This window comes from Marmota monax, unplaced genomic scaffold (assembly GCF_021218885.2).
Source record: "Marmota monax isolate L192 unplaced genomic scaffold, Marmota_monax_Labrador192_F-V1.1 WCK01_AAM20220418_F8-fsc00238, whole genome shotgun sequence".
Taxonomy (NCBI): Eukaryota; Metazoa; Chordata; class Mammalia; order Rodentia; family Sciuridae; genus Marmota; species Marmota monax.
Window position 1 is genome coordinate 530,860 of NW_026693175.1, and position 17,191 is coordinate 548,050.

General features: G+C 51.3%; 1 protein-coding gene across 2 annotated transcripts in view; it reads left to right on the forward strand.

The window, feature by feature from the left end:
* Window positions 1-264: 264 nt before the first annotated feature.
* Tcf7l1 (transcription factor 7 like 1) overlaps window positions 265-17,191 on the forward strand; it is a 112,371-nt gene continuing 95,444 nt past the window's right edge. Inside the window, exons 1-4 of one of the 2 annotated variants that reach the window (XM_046455922.2) lie at window positions 265-364; window positions 891-1,013; window positions 1,094-1,157; window positions 1,388-1,515. In XM_046455922.2, coding sequence (XP_046311878.1) covers window positions 296-364; window positions 891-1,013; window positions 1,094-1,157; window positions 1,388-1,515 — 384 coding nt within the window. In that variant the 5' untranslated portion in view covers window positions 265-295. Of the gene's footprint in view, window positions 365-606; window positions 1,014-1,093; window positions 1,158-1,387; window positions 1,516-17,191 lie in introns of those variants that run through there. The other variant, XM_046455921.2, reaches the window with a different exon arrangement.

The window sequence follows — 17,191 nt, forward strand, 5'->3', positions numbered from 1 at the left end:
AAGGAGGACAACCTGGGCAGGGGAGAGGGGATGCGTTGGGATCCACAGGAAAGAGGAGCGGAAGGCCGCCCGGAGTATTTCAGAGTGTCATACATTTCCCCCAAACCCTGCTCTGCATCGGCCTTGCGCCAGCGCGGACAGACCCGCGCTCCCGGGGACTCCAGTGCAGAGGGCCGCGATCTGCGAGCCTGAGGTTTTCCCGCAGGGGGCAGTGCCGCCCGCGAGCGCGCCAAGGCGGTGGGAGGGGGCGCAAACCCGCGCAGAGTTGTGGGGCTGTTTGGAAGAAAGTTAGGGGATGCGAAGAGGTGCGGGCAAGACTCCTCGGGTTTGTGCCAAGCTGCAGAGAGGGCCTCCGAGGCTCCGGGTGAGGCGCGGGGATGGCTGGGGAGAGCTCGGGGTCCAGCGTCGCGCGCTGCGGGGAGGCGCAGCCCCCGGAAGGTGCGAGTGTGAAGGCCAGTGTGAGCGCGCGCTGGCTCTCCGGGCTCCCTAGGCGCGCGGGTGTCAGCTTGCAGCGCGGCTCCTCCCTCCGGCCCCCCTGCCCGGCCGGCGGTCCCTCCCCCTGCCCGCTCGCCCCTCCCCGCAGGCCCGCGCCGGACGCCCCGGCGGAGCAGGCGGCAGCGGCGAGTTGGGGAGCCCGGGCTCGCGCTGCCCGAGGGGCCGAACTGAGCTCCGCGCCCGGCCGGCCGCGCCGCTCCCCGCGGGGCCACGCCCTGTCAAACTTTGCTGCGGCGGCGCGGGGGAAGGAGGGAGGGGCGCGGGGCTGCGAGCGGCGGCCCGGGTCCGCGGCCACCATGCCCCAGCTAGGCGGCGGCGGGGGCTGCGGCTCTGGATCCGGGGCGGCCGGCGGAGGGGACGACCTGGGGGCGAGCGACGAGCTGATCCCCTTCCAGGATGAGGGGGGAGAGGAGCAGGAGCCAAGCAGCGACAGCGCCTCGGCGCAGCGGGATCTGGACGAAGTCAAGTCGTCTCTGGTCAACGAGTCGGAGAACCAGAGCAGCAGCTCGGACTCGGAGGTAAGGAGGTCCCACGCCGGCCGCGGGGGACCCAGCCCCGCGCTCGCTCACCCGCCCGCGCCTTTGTGTCTCCTCCGCAGGCGGAGAGGCGCCCTCAGCCCGCCCGGGACTCTTTCCAGAAGCCGCGGGACTATTTCGCCGAAGGTACGTGTCCATTGGGCCAGTCCCCAGTGCCGGCCCCATGGTGTTCCGCGCCTCAGCAGGCGGCCCGCGGTCCCGTCGCCCGGGTGGCTGAGCCCCTGCTCTCCGCCCTCTCAGCAGCAGTCGCCCTGGAGCGCGCGTGAAGGGCGCTCGAGTCCCGGTCCCCCGCCGGAGCCCCCTGCCGCGGCTCTGTCCAGGGCCCAGGCCTCACCCAGCCTCGGTTTTGTCTGCAGTGAGAAGGCCCCAAGACGGCGCGTTCTTTAAAGGGCCCCCCTACCCTGGTTACCCTTTCCTGATGATCCCGGACTTGAGCAGCCCGTACCTCTCCAACGGACCCCTATCTCCCGGAGGAGCGCGCACGGTGAGTGTGGGCCGGCAGCGTCGGGCGAGCGGGGGTGGCACCGCAGGATGTGCCCCCAGGCTCGGCGGAGGGGTGGGGGTGGGGCCTCCTGCGCCGACCCTGGGCAGAACTTTTTTGCGAAGTTGAACTTCTCGGTGGCGCCTGAGTGCTGGGCTGCTCTGGCCACTGCCTGGGTGAAAGGGAAGTTCCCGTAACTATTCTCCTTTTGCCGCTCGAGGCTTTGGGATCCACCTTGGGGATGTCCCTAGCCCCACAGTCCTTTGCCTGCTTCAAGGAACGTTGGGTCTGTGCCCACTGCGGAGGGTCTCACTTCCTTCCAGAGATCTGCTGGCCTGACTTGGCAATAGGGCCCAGAGGAGCCAGGTCGACATGGCCCTCATTTCCCCGGGTTCTCTGGGCGACCCTGAGCTCGGTGCTAACAAACCTGCATTCGGGGCGAACTGTTCACGACCCCGCTCTCCCCCTAGCCCTCACACTCGGGCCTCTACTTTTCTGCCGAGCTCTGAATCTTAAACTCCGGAGATGATTTCGAGGCGACCCTAGGCATTCCTCAAGTTGAGGAACTTGGCTTTTCCCCCCTTTTGTTGCGGGCTTTTCTCATTTAAAGCGAGCGCTGCGACACTTTAAACCTATGAATGGGCGCGCATTGTGTGCTGTGTTCTGGCATTTGGAGCGGTGATTAAGCAAATTGACCCGGCCCCAGACGACGTGCAAATGAGGGCGGATTCCTTCGCCCTCTCCAGCTCCAAACTGCCCACCCCCACGCCCGCATAGCAAGGGGTACGGTCCCGGGCTGGCCAGGCCTTTGTATCCTCCGAGTCGCCACCCCACCCCCGCGATCGCTGCCCAGGTGTTGGGTCCGGTGGCGGGGTGAGCGCCTACCTACTGGGTGCCTGTTGCGCGCTGCCGCTTCCCAGCCATGGTCTTTGCTTCCGCCCCTTTTCCCATTGCGAGCGAGCTCCCGCTCCATTACCCGGTGGGGAGTGCTGGCCCTCTGGACTGGGCGTGGGGGAGGTTCTGATCCTGCAGAGGGGCGTGGGAGCGCACAGACCTCTCAGCCTCGCCCAGGGAGGGAGGAGACCCCGCAGGTTTGGCCCTGCCAGCGAAATTTGGATTTGGGCCTGTATCGGTTGCTTTTTCCCATGCCTATTTCAAGAAAAGTTGGGTGAACTTTCCCCCATGCGGGCCACGTTCCTTCCGGTGCCTGCAGGTGGAGGTGGAAATGGAGTTCCCTAACTTGGTGTGTGCGGTCAGAGTTATCCACTAAGCCCCATTTTTCCATTTACCATTAGGAGGTCTAGAGAGGGGTCCTGGAGAGGGGGAAGGGAGCCACTAATTTTGTGTCAACCCAGAGCCGGGTTCTAGGCAGTTAGAGTCACCAGACATGTCTCAGGTATAACTCTTTTTTCCTCAAGATGGAGATTACTCCGTGTGCCCATTTCTCTTTGGGGGCGTTGGATTGTCAGCCTCACACGTTCCTCTTGGACCTTGACTGTGGAAGGGGTCTCTTCCTCAGCAGTCCCGCACCAAGAGCCAAGGCAGGCAGGTTTTCTGTTTGTGCCTGTCTTACCTCCTGCCATCTTATGGGTTTTTTTTTGTTTTGTTTTGTTTTTTTGCCGAACTACTGCAGGCTGAATCTTGCTGATATTGGGGGTTCTTATGACTAAACCTGGGCCTGTGTAGCACTTCGGAGCCTTCCTTAGGGAGTCGATTTTCCCTCCTCTGACTGTCCCTGCACTTCTTTGCAGCCATTCCTCATCACTAGCTCATGCCACCATCCTTTCAAGCCTCCTAGGACATTGTTCTCTGTGTCTCTAACTTGACCCTCTTCCTTGAACATCACCGGCATAAGAAGAGCAAGTGATAAGACTCTTAACCACTTGGTTGGACTGTGGGACTGGATGATAGTTTTCCTAGGGGTGATTATATCAACGTAGTTAACATGATTTTTACCATACACAAATGGTTCATCAGACAGATTTGGCCTCTGCTGGTTCCCCAGCCCAGGAAAATGAGTATAGCTGGATGTGGGTGGGAAAGGGAGGGAGGCGGCTGCAGGCTGGGGAGGAGGTGTCTGCAATTCATGATCTGATCTCTGTTCTAGGCACCTTAAATCTTTTTTTTTTTTTTGTACCAGGGATTGAACCCAGGTGTGCTATAATTTGCTCTAATTAGTTACATGTGACAGTAGAAGGCCCCCTTTTATATTTTATTTTGAGACGGGGTCTTGCTACACTGTGGAGGCTGGCTTTGAACTTGCCATCCTCCTGCATCAGCCTCCTGAACAGCTAAGACTACAGCTGCGTGCCACCATGTCCGGTAGCATTTTAGGTCTTGATTTATTTCTCCATCATATAGCTCTGGACTCTGCTACTCTAAGGCTTGTAAGTGGTATAGAACTGATGGCCCTGGTTCTCCGCTGCTCCAACATTTCTGGAAATACCAGCTTAGGAGGAAGAGTGGGGATTGGCAGTTTATAGAGGTTCATGGGCCTTAGGAATCAGAGCAGGGGCAGGCCTCAGTTCAGGTTCCCTCCCCAGTGGCCTGGCTCCTCTGAGACAGCTGAAGCCTGCCAGTCCCACAGCCAGGCTGTCTCACTCCCTGTGCAGCAGCACCTTGGCCTTCGCCCTGGCTTGGCCAAGATGCAGGGAAATTGCCTCTTCCTGAGGCTCTGTAGAGAAGAGGTCCTCTTGACCTGGGTGAGTGCCAAGCCTCCAAGCCCTGTGCTCATCTGGAGCCTGGAGCCTGGAGCCTGGAGCCCGGAGCCCGGAGCCCATGGCCTATGCAGAGAAGAATAACTGCCACAGGCCACTTTTCACCATTTGCAGTTGTCACACCAAACTCATGCAGTCACCCATGAAGACTTCCCAGGTTTACAAAACCACCTCAGCCCTGTTGACCAGAATTTTCTTATGAAAGCATAAGTCAATATGTTAGAAAGTGGATCTCAAAAATAATCTAAGACAGGGCCAAAAAGAAAATGCTGAGAGCATTTCTGCCAGCTAGCTCCAAAGGGACAGAGTGGGCTGTGCCACAGTGTGGGTGCTGATGGCCTCTGGAAGGGAGCAGCCCAGGTGGGGTGGTGAGGGCGCCTCTGGCTTCTGTGTGCTGTGTAAGTTTGGGAACTACGGTCCGCAGCACCAGCAAAGTTTCTCATGTCCTCCCCAGACCGTCAACTCCAGTTCTGCATGAAATTGTCTTTGAGCGTATGCCCACTTTAAGTCCTCCTGTATCCCCCTGTTTCCCCTGGGCGGTCTGGCCAGGGTCCAGGCGTACCCATTCTTCCAGAAGGGCAGAACTCCACGTGCACAGAGGTTGTTTCGGGAGTTGTATGTCACAGCTGAGGAAAACCTTTCTTTTGAAGGATTAGTATAAACATGCTGCTTTTGGTAAAATTCTTTTAAGCCATTTCATCTAAATATAACTTCTGTTCCATTTTTTCTAAATATAACTCTGCGTTTAATGAGGGCTTTTCAGAGAGAACAAGCTTCCAGAGGGCCCTCCCTGTGTTGCAAAAGTTTTGGCACTTGGATTGCTGGGGTGACATTTGATTTCAACCTCTGGGAAGGGACTTGAACCCTGTCAGTCTTTCTTTGGGTGGGTGGATCTGGCAGGGAATGTCTGACTTGACTTCTTATGATTTTGGAAAGTTAGTTTGGTCTCATTCTTTATTGATTGCATTTCTTGGAGAGAGAGCAGGCTGTTGCAAATACACACACACACACACACACACACACACTTCTGACTTTAACAAAGAGTATTCCAGCCTTTCCAGGGACATGCAATGTTACCAAAAGAATTGTGGAAGAAAAGAATTTAAATGTTTAACCCACTGGGAAAATTTTCTGTAATGGGAAGGCCCTATTTATATTTCAGTTTTGAGGCAACTTTTATCTGCAAATTGGGAAAATTCAGAATTGCGTCTTTAATATTAACTTGTAACAACTTGGCTCCTTCAATTGATGCTTATTGAGTACTTATCATGGACAGTGGCTAAGGGAGCATGGGAGACAAATGCGTTAGACTCAGTTTTTCCCTAAAGGATGTTAAAATTGAGATAGCATGCCTGTAATCCCAGCAGTTCAGGAGGCTGTGGCGGGAGGATTATAAATTCAAAGCCAGCCTTAGCAATTTAGCAAGGCCTTAAGCAACTTAGTGAGACCCTGTCTCAAAATAAAACATAAAACAGGCTGGGGATGTGGTTCAGTTGTTAAGCACTCCTGGGTTCAATCCCCAGTACCATACACACAAAAATAAATAAATAAAAATTGAGTTAGGAAGAAGTACTATTAGCATTCAGAGATGCTATATGTCTATGTTAGAGACAAGACTGGAAGAACATTTTTAGAATAAGAAGAAGGGAAAAATTGTTTTGAGCTGGGATGTTGGAGGAAGGCAGATAGAGGAGTGGTTTTAAACTAGTCCTTGAAACTCATGCAATTTGGGGGAGCGGGTACTGGGGATTGAACCCACTGGAGCTTTACCACAGAGCTACAACCCATGCCCTTTTTATTTTTTGAGACATGGTCTTACTGAGTTGTTTAGGGACTTGCTAAGATCTGAGACTGGCCTTCAAGTTGTGATCCTTCTGCCTCAGCCTCCCAAGCCCTGGGATTACAGAACCGTCATGCCCAACCCACTCATTTCTTAATTCAAAGTAATTCTTGGTAAATATTTTTTAAAAGTTATCTATACAGATGTAAGAGAGGGCATTTCACTCCATCTCACTCCTACTTTGAGATGGGAGCTGGTGCAGGGAGGGCAAAGACCAGCAGGGAGGAGGCCAGCCTTTTGGGCATCTGCAGGTCACTTGGCTCCATCCACCTGGAGGAGAGGAACAGAGAACCCTGGAATTCATGCAGGGGGCTGAGGCGTGGCTGAGTGTCCAGTGCATGCCTAGCGTGGGCAAGGGCCTGGTTTCCATCCCCAGCACCACCCCAAAAGAGTTATGATGGGAAGTGTTGGGGCTTGAGGGGCCAGACCAGGAAGGAGCTGACACGGTGGGGCCCGGTGAGGTGAGACCATCTGAGTGGGGGAAAGCATGGGGACAGGGATGGCTGCCTGCATCTGCCTGAGGAGGCATCAGAAAGTGGTCCAGGTCACAGTTAACCCCTGGTTCCCGGTCCTGGCTGACCTGTGAGTGACCTCACAGCCGCCCCCGCCGGACAGATGCCCCCTGGTATTCGGCAACGACAGAGCCCACACTGCCTGTGTGAGACTCTGGGGGAACTGCTGGATTTCCCTGGGGACATGCCCAGCTCCAGGAGATGGTACTGAGGGACCATTGGAGTTGCAGGGCCTGGATGATGTGGGCAGCAGGAGGAGAGCAGGAGGAGGAGCACTGAGCAAGGACCACAGAGGGACGTGCAGCCTGGTGGAGTGGGCAGACGCCGGGGCGTGTACGCTGGGTGGCCGGATGGCTCTGGGACAGTCTCAGTGAAGCCAGGGGCAGGTGGGCTGGGTCTGGACTGTTGCTGGTAGCAGGGGGACTACAGGCCTCATTAGGAAGCAGTGATGGTGGGACCTCCCTGCTAAATAAGGAGGTGCCACTGCAGTCCTGGGGGCGCTCTCCGGCATGGCCTGGAGCTGGCTGGTGCTGAAGGAGAAACATGGGAATCCAATGCGACTTGCAGCAGGCGATGGTGCTGGGATGGAATAAGTAGTTTGGGACCAGGAAGGTCCTGTCACTTATGAACGTGGAGAAAACTGCCCCAATCAGTTGATCCGGCTGCTTGGGGAGGCTTTGTATATTCTGTGTGTGTTCTACTGATTGCATTTAGGGAACGTTACGGGGTAGAAATGAGGTGTTCCCCAGAAGCTCGTGTGTGACAATGCAAGACAATTTGGAGGAGAAACGATGGGTTGAGAATCCACTGATATGGATTAGCTGGGGGGTCACTGCAGGTGGCGGGTGTGACAGAAGGAGGTGAGTCACTGGGGGTTGTGCCTTTGGGGTTTGTATTTTGACCCTGGTGAGCAAGACTCTCTATGTGCTTCCTGGTGCCCCGTCCTGAGCTGCTTTCCTCCCCAGCCCTCCCACCACAATGTCATGCTCAGGCCCCAAGTGACAGAGCCGCTTGTCTGTGGACTGAGACCTCGGAAACCTTGGGCCCCACGTGCACTGTTCCTGCCCTGAGTTGTTCTTCCAGCTGTTTTGGTCACAGCGGTGAAGAAGTGACGTCATCGCTGTTCCTAGGCCTCGGCATTGGGGACAAGGGTGGGGGCTGGGCTCTCCCCCAGCTGTGGCGCACCTGGCACCCGTTTCTTTCTGCCATTCATAAAGTGTCCAGCAGTGCTCGAAGGAACCTTGGTTGGTACTTTTAAGGTTCTGAAACAAATTTCAAAATCCTAAAATCTTTTTCATTATGTGCAGAATCTACAGATTTTCCTGGGAAGTGAACATTTAATTTAGAAGTACACCTCAAAGTTTGAAAATAAAATCATCAAAATGCTTTTCTATCCATGGCTGTTTTTATGAATTTTTGTGGAAATCATAGAAGAATGATAATCCTAGCTACCTGGAGTCCCCAGGACAGGAAATAAATCCACTCTCGTGCCCTCCAGTGGTTGCAGTATTTTTGGAAATCCATATTCAAGAAGAACAAGGCCCCAAATGTTCACCCTAATTGAAAGCAAACACGGTTGTAAAATTCACAAAAGAAGAAACTATAAATGGGTACCAGATATGTAAAACTACATTCCACCATGCAGGTAGTCTAAAATGCTAATTGACACAAGAATCATCTTGGCCTATCAAATTGACCCTAAGATTTTGTCTTAAGCCCTTCAAGGCTGGCAGATGAGAACAAAACGGCTGCTCCTTCTGTCTGTATGTGACGGATGTAAGTGGCCTAGTCCCATTTGGAAAGCACTTGGCAGTGGTTGCTGAAACCTTGGTGTTTCCCAGTGTCTGACCTGCTAGGAAGTAGGCACTTGTTCCCATTTGGCTGCTGTGCAAGCAGACTGTGGAAGTCAAGTGTCTCATACAAGGTCACACTGCTGATGGCTGAAAGTGAGTCCAGGTCGAGGTCTTCCCATTCTGTCCTGGACTCCACACAGCGTGGGAGCATTTAGGGATTGCATTTAGGGAACATTACAGGACTGGCTCCTCTGGGGTAGGGCAGGGAGGGTAGGTTTGTTCCAGGTGCAGAGTGGACCTTGGGCATCCCTTCCCTAATCCATGGCTGTCTGCATGAGTGAGAGGCCGTGGGCAAGCCCTGGCGTCAGACTGGACTGCAGAGGAGGTGGTAACCTTTAGCCGGCTGCCTACGGGAGGAAGAAGTGGTGATCTGCCAGTGTTTGACTTGCTGGGAAGCTGGAAACTGGTTTTCCTTGCTGAAATCTGGGAAGGCTAGAGGAAGACATGTGTCTTTGGCATGGAGGGGCACGCCCATTCACTACCCTGCAACTTAGATTGCAAACCAAGCTCTGGTAAATCAAGTGTGCAAATATGTCCTTGTGGTTCATTTATAAAATATTTGAAAATTGGTTGCTTTCTTTGAGCTCTCTACAAGTAAAAAATGAGTCCCAATCAGGGGCTGGGGTTGTGGCTCAGTGGTAGAGCGCTTGCCTAGCATGTGAGAGGCACTGGGTTTGATTCTCAGCACCACATACAAATAAATAAAGGTCCATCAACAACTAATAAAATATTTTTAAAAATGAATCCCAATTATCTATGACAGATGACTGCAGCGTGAATTGGTCACCCTTTTCATTTTGGGAACTTAGACAAGTGCTTGCACACTGCTCTATGTGTGCAAGCACTTGTCTAAGTGGGTAAAATGATTTGAAATTCGAAATTGTGAAATTGAGTACTTCTGCCCTCAGTGTGCAGATCACCTCCAGGGGGTCTTTTCCTGGAAATAGCAGCATGGTGGCCTCCTGAGCATGGCTATGGAGTTGAGGAGTCCTCAGAATGTTAGCTGAGCCCTCCTGGAGACCTGGAGGTGAAGGCGCTAGCTCTCAGTGAGAAAAGGTGTCCCTGTGAGGGCTGGTAACTGAAGAAACTGATGGATCTGATGAGGAGGAAGGAAAACAAGAAGCAGGAAGGAGTGAGATGCAAACAGGTCAATTTGCAAGCCCAGATCTGTTGGCCACAGTGACCTCTGATGGTTGGGGCTGCACTCCCCTCCGTAAATTCTCACTGTGAGTATGTCAGGGTCCCCAAGATCAGCTGGATTCATAGGACACCCCCCGGGGTGGGTTGAGTGTTCCTTCTGGGACTCTCAGTAAGGACTCTGCACCCTTAGCCCTTAGCTGAAATCTGCCCCACAAACTCGGGGGACTGGGGACCCAGAGGGACCCCCCAACAGGTGGTAGAGCCAGTATCCAGCCTTGGGGTTCCGGGTCCACTCCTCCCATGGAAAGTGATGTGAAAATGCCATTTGCAGCAAAAGGCAGAGAGATTGCGTGTAGGTGGAGAAGTGAGTTCCAGCTTACCACAAGCTTCTGGGCTCTGCCTGTCCCTTCCACTCAGGACGCACTGCGGACCCTGGCTGCTGCTGGAGCCGGATGGGGCTGTCCACAGTCTCGGTGGTGTTCCTGGCTCTGATTCATTCTTGGTTTCCCTGTGCTCTGTAGCTCCATGGGATCTCTTTCCCCTGTGGACCCCTTGTTTTCCTCTGACCTCTCGAGGTGGCCGTCTTGTTTCCGAAGCTGCACTAGAAGAGTCACATGCATCTCTTCCTGCTTCCTGCTGCCAACCAGCCCATTCTCTTGTAAGGACACGAGTATTATTGTGCATGTAAACTTGGTGTAGTCGTCACTTTTTTATTAAACAGTTTTCTAGGAGGGGTACACAGAGGAGAGCTCTAGAGGACGGGAGGTGGACATCCCTAGCGCTCTGCTTTGCAGTGTGGGTTTCTGTGCAGAAATGCTTCTCAGGGAGATACTCAAGGTGCTGCAGCTCAAGTGGAGATGGGTAGTCTTCACAGCTGTGTGCTGATGAGAGGTGCAGGAAGAGGCTGGGGTGGACAGAGGTGTAGAGCCCCTTGGAGCTGTGCCCTTGACCTTTCACTGGAAGCTGAGAGGAGTGGGTGGAGGGGTGTGCACCACTGCAGCCCACCTTCCACCCAGGCAAGCAGTGGAGCTAGGGTTTGGCCCAGCTGCCTGTCTTGAATCCCAGCCCCGCCATGCCCTGGCTCTGTGTGCCTGTGTCCCTCGATGCCCTGGCAAAATGGGCATAACCATAGTACTTTGAGGTGCACTGGATGACTTAATCAGAATTTGACTAAGGCTATAAAATGCCAGTCATAGAACAGGTCTCTGGGATATCAAAAGAAATGAGAAATGTTATCACAACAATTGATAGCAGTATGGTATTATTACAGTATTATTAGAATATCCAGGAACCAAAAGTCATAAATAATGTTTTAATAAGTGGATATTTTCTTGCCCCATTTAAAAATATCTTTATAGAAAATGATTCAAGAGTATAATCGGGGAGAACCCAAAAGTGCTTAAGAGTAACTGATACATCAGCATTAGTTTTGGTACAGGTTATGAATTTACCTGGCTGTCAGTTCCCATTGCAAAGACTCACATGTCACTTTAATAAAATCATGAGTTTGCACTAGTTCCCAACCACCGGACAGTGTATATACGTGTACTTTTATACACTTTATCTATTAGTTACACTTGCCTGGTGCAGTGGCCAGTGTAAGCCCAGTGACTTGGGAGACTTGAGGCAGGAGGATTGCAAGTTCAAGACCAGCCTCAGCAATTTAGTGAGGCCCTAAGCAACTTAGCAAGACCCTGTCTCAAAATAAAAATAAAATGGACTGGGGGTGTGGTTCAGTGGTTAAGCACCCCCAGGTTCAAACCCTGATATCAAAAACAAAACAAAACACTCCATTCTGTAAGTTAAACTTAATTTTTATATGGGATATATGTGACAGTATGTAAATTATATGTGTGTATTTTAACTTTGAATTTTAGACTAATTTCAGGACACAACAAACCCAAAAATTCAACAAATTCCAGGGAATTCCCCCAGGCTTCCCCCAAATGTCAACGTACACTGTATTTCTTTATCTTTCTTTCTATAACTTTTTTAAGAGCACTTCAGAGTAAGTTGCAGACACGAGATCCCTTTACTTACAGGGCATAATTTCTCCAGAAGCTATATTATTTTGTGCCACTATATAGCATGTGTATATTCTAAAAAGATGGACATTCAACACAATACAGTTGCCAAAATCAGGAGACTACCATAGACAACATTGCGTCTCATTTATTGGTCTTATTTAGATTTTGCCAATTGTCTCACTAATATCTTCTGTAGTGATGGAAAAACTTTTTTTTTTTTTTTAATTCAGGGGCCTGGGGTGGGTAGGTCAGTGTAGAGAGCCTGAGTTCAGCCTCCAGCATCCAAAAAGGAAAAAAGGTATTGCGGGGGGGGGGGGGGGGGGGGGAGGGGTGGGGGCCAGGTTTGGCTTAGACATCTCCTTCAGAGATGGGATCTCCTTCAGCCTGGAGCAGTTCTCCAGCTGTCTGTTTCTCATGCTCTGGACGTTTTAGAGATTACAAGGCATTCTTGACTTGTTTTCTGTTTCTCCATGGGTGGATTCAGACTGCTCATTTGGGTGGGGGCTGTCTCATCAGGAGCAAATCTATTCTCCCAGTGCAGCTGCTGTTACTACTCCTCATCACAGATGGAAATCATGTCTGGACTGCTTCTCCAAGAAAGTTACTATTTTCCTCTTTTGTAATTAATAAGTATCTTATGGGAGCTGCTTTGAGACTATGTAGCTATTCCTTCCATTCCCACCAAATTTTGATCCACTGGTTTTACTTGCCCTGAATGATATTTTTTCTTTTTGCAGCGCTAGGGATGAATCAGGGCCTCACGTGCGCCAGACAAGTGCTGACCACTGGGCCACCGCCCAGCCCTTGATAATTCTTGCCAAAAACAATTATTACTGGGGAGTTACCAACATGATGATCACATTTTAAAAATTTGACATTGTAAAGAAGGAACAAAGATCTCCCAAACTGCTGGCATAATTTTGAGTACTAAGTAAGATGAAGGGATGAGATAGTTTTGGGTCCCTCATTACGAAGCAAGCAAACAGGGCTGGGAGGTAGCCCCGTGGTGGAGCGCCTGCCTGGCACACGTGAGGCAAAAACAAAAACAAAACCAGGTTCGGTTTAGATTCTCTATAGTCTATGTTATATTTGTTTCAAAGATGATTTACCAAGAAATTATACGTGACGTTGGAGGGTTCCCCCCATGGGCACCCTCTGCTCTTCATTGCTGGGTAGGTGTCAAGAACTTGCTAATTAGGTTTTTAGGTCTTTTTCTTGATAACTCCTGTGGAGTCTCTCACCTTCTGCCTTTTGTTAAATGCAACCCCAGTGAGGTCTTTTCCGGTATCTGTGTCTGTAATTTTTGGAAATTGCTAGATTTGGATTCTTCGGGAAGCTTCAGCGTCCTCTCTGGCTCTTCTTCACCTGTGTTTGCAAGACTATCTGATGGGGGTCGGTCGTTTCTCCCTGGGAGCCGCCTGAGGTCTCTGTATTGGTGGCAGTCACCAGTGAGGGGCACTCGCCTCCTTGGCTTCAGAATGGTGATGTCTCTGTCACCCCATCACCCCTCAGCTGTGATATGTCTAAAAAGTAACACTGTCCAGCATCCGCTATTTAGCTACGTTAGGTCAAAGGTCAGCAAACTAAACCGACCTGTCATTTTTTTTTAAGAGAGTGTGAGAGACAGAGAGAGAGAGAGAGAGAGAGAGAGAGAGAGAGAGAGAGAGAGAGAGAAGGAGTGAGAGATAATTTTTTTTTTAGAGAATTTTAATGTTTATTTTTTAATTATCGGCAGACACAACATCTTTCTTTGTACGTGGTGCTGAGGATCGAACCCGGGCCGCACGCATGCCAGGCGAGCGCGCTACCGCTTGAGCCACATCCCCAGCCCGAGAGATAATTTTTTGATATTTATTTTTTAGTTTTCGGCGGGCACAACATCTTTGTTTGTATGTGGTGCTGAGGATCGAACCCGGGCCGCACGCATGCCAGGCGAGCGCGCTACCGCTTGAGCCACATCCCCATCCCCCTGTCATGTATTTTTATAGTCTTATTAGGACAGGCATGCCTGGTCATTTGCATGGTATTCAGTGCTGCTGTTTGCATCACAAGGTGCCCAGTTGGGAAGTGGCAACTGAGGCCATATGTGGCCCCAGAGATGGCCATTTGCAGACCTCATGCTTTATCTAGGTCATATGGGGAAAGCAATTCAGTGTTCAACTCTGTGCCTATTTACCAGTTTCCAGATGGTTTCTGTCACCCTGTGAAGGTGACTAGGGACTATCGGGATTTAAACCCAGTTATTGTCTTTCAGTCTATTTGCAGTTATTTTCCTCATGGATACATTGTCCAATCTTAGCCAGTTGGAACCTTTTCAAGTTGGCTCAGAGTCCTCTGGGTACCGTCCCGGTGTGGCAGGATGTTCCAGGTCCGTCTTGCTTCCTGTCCCAGACCTGGAGCCAACGGTCTCTAGAAGGAGCTCTGACTCTGCAGTGGGAACGGTTACTTACAGATCTCCACGTAGACACCGGGTGTGATACCTAGCCACTAGAGGCCATGCTGGGTGCTGTTCTAAGGACACCAAGCAGTTCCATGGGCCCGGAAGTTGAACCTATGCCTGTTGTGACTTAAGAAATTAATAAGCACTTCTTCCAAAGGAATGAGTTCTTTTTAATGGACTCTTGATATTAGTAATGTTATTAGTCCCTTTAAACAATTGGTATTGTTTAATCATTTTATATATGAAATTGAGGTCTTTTATGCTTATTTTCTTTTGGGGGGTACCAATGTTTGAATCCAGGAGTACTTAACTCTTGGGCCACATCCCCAAACATGCACCAACAAGCCCAGTTTACATTTTATTCAATGAAGAAAAAAAATCAATTGTAAGGGGGCTGCAGTTGTTGCTCAGTGGTAGAGTGCTTGCCTGACATGTGTGAGGTACTGGGTTTGATCCTCAGCACCACATAAAAATAATAATTAAAATGAAGGTATTGTGTCCATGTACAACTAAAAAAAGTTTATATGTATATATGACTAGGGATGGGCTCCGTGGTAGAGCACTTGGCTAGTACTCGCAAAGTCCTGGGTTCAATCCCCAGCACCACATACACACACACACACACACACACACACGCACACACACACACAGTATATTTCTCTCAACTGATAGCATTTCAACAGATAACAAACTTACAGGTGGAGACAGTGACAGCAGACCCCAGCACCATGCTTCCTTCCCTGTCTCCTCGTGTTCCTACACAATCAGGTCTGCTGTCACTTGAGCACACCCAGGACCAGGTGGAAGCTCAAGTGGAAACGCAAGCCAGCATCAACAGCAGATTTCCACTCAGTACCACGGCTGAGCCGAGGTCTGATATACCCTAGCTCTGACTTGTTGGTGGCAGAGATGGAGTATTGTACCTGCGTGTGAGAGACATGCCTGGCACACTGTGAGGGGCTTGTGAGCTAAGCTCGGTACAGCTGTAGTGGCCCTGTGCTTTTGGGGTCTCACTGGCTTCCATGAAATGGAGTCTCATTGAACAATCCCCTGAGCGTGTCTGTTCCATTTGGTTTGGTTTTCTGGTGCTGGGGATCATACCCAGGGCCTTGTGCATGCTAGATGAGCACTCTACCACCGAGATCCAGCCTGGCCCCTGCATTTAATTTTGGATGGCTGGCTTTCCACAGTTCATATTCCTAAGAGCCTAGCGCGGCTGTTTCCTTTTTCATTACCCTGACGGGGCCTTCCTTAAGGTCCGACTTTCTGCACGTGTGTGAAGATCTGATATTGTTTCTTTACGTTTCCCTCTTTTTTATGCACAGTATGTAATAAAACAAATATCAAACGGCTGCCTTCCTCCTGGACATTTTTAGGTTAACAAGGGAACTCATTGTTCACTTCTGGTACCTTGCAGTGTATAATTCTTGATAAGTGATCGTTGGTGACTGATCATTTTTATTTTGCTTATTATGGAAGTTTTCTTTCCACTCATCCCAGAATTGGGGCCATTCATCCTTTTGAAAACAAATGAAGCCAAGCTCTGGCGTGTGTCTGTGTACGTCCCTCCTCGGTGACCCTGACCATGTGTGCAGTTGTGGGGGCCATATGTTTTCCAGGCCTGTGCCAAGGAAAATACTTGAATTACATTAGCAACTCCAAGGTATTTTGGCTGTTCCGAGAGGACACATGATAGTTTTCCAGTTATAGGAACAAGGGCTTTTGTTTTATTCTGCAGTTTCTTATAGGCTACGAGAACAATAGCGCCTCTATGAGCCCTGCGCAGAGAGCATCCTCGCCATGCATGGGGTGGGGGGACGTGCTGGCTGCATCTCTGCAGGGCTCTGAGCCTTTATAGTCGCCTGGATCATGCAGGCTTCCTGGGGCCTGTTGGGCCAAATCTTTCCTTGGTCTGGAACATCCCACCATGTCCCCACGCCCTGGTCTTCCTGGCCTCGGCCTTGGACGGGGCTCCTGCTAGAAATCCTCAGCACCCTGCACTTGAACATACCTGGCTGTGGTGAGGCTGGGGCCTGATCATCCCCTACACACCTGCTCCCCGGGGTGCACCTCACAGCTCCCGCTCCAGCACCAGGCACACGATGAGGGCTTTGTGAGCCAAGCTCGGTACCACTGTAGTGGCCCGCAGCCACCAGGCCCACGTGAGGTCCACAGCCAACACCCGTTGAACCCAGAGGCCTACTTTACAAGTAGCATTTCATGGGACTAGTGCTCTATGGAACCCACTATGGGAACCACAGGGTGGTCTGCGGTACTGTTGGACTCTTAGTGTTTCATTTTCAAATGCAAGTAACTGGGATTCCATGGACCTTCGTGATTCCTGTTAATTCCCTCGGAGCACCCAGCTAGCAGGAGCTGCTGATTTATTTAAAGACGGGGCACAGCTTGAAATGAGTTATCTCGGCAGCTCACAGTGAGTCAGCCAGATGAGAACCTTGACTTCCCGCGACCGCCCGGCCGTCACCCTGCCCGTCTGCTCCTGTTCTGTTACCTCAGTGGGAACCAGTGTTCGGACTGTCAGGGAAAGAAGTCAGATGCCCGTTTGTGCACTAATTAACGTGGGCAGAACAAAAGGCCCAGCTTGGTTTTCAAGTTCAAGTTTGGCTCATAGGCAGTGTGCAGAGATTATGATCTTGGATAAATTAAAAACAAATGTTAAAGAAGTCATAATGAGGCAGAGAGGGAGTTCAGGAGCCTTGTTTTTAAACACCCGGGGTAAGCAGGCTGCCCTTCCTAGACCTCGGCCTCCCCGTCTCTGCAGCCAGCCCCCTCTGGAGCTCTGGCTCAGTGTCCATCAGGCCTTCTTTCTATGTCAGCCTCCTTGCCACACCCCCAGCCCTTCTGCACTGGGAGAAGTTGGGTGGACTTCATGTGTATCCAGAAGTTGGGTGGACTTCACCAAGTCCAAGAGAATCGCACATTTGGCTGAATGCCCCCTGCCTTGCGAATGACCACCGCCTGCCGCCAGCTCAGCTTCCTTCTCTGTGGGCTCAAGGCACAGGTCAGGGAGGGATGGCTCCTGCATTCTGCTCTCCAGGCCAGGCCCAAGCACAGTCCTGACCCCTGTGGGGAGCTCAGGTAGCACTGCATGGGACTGTAGCTATAAATGGCAGCGAAGCCTGCAGGCAT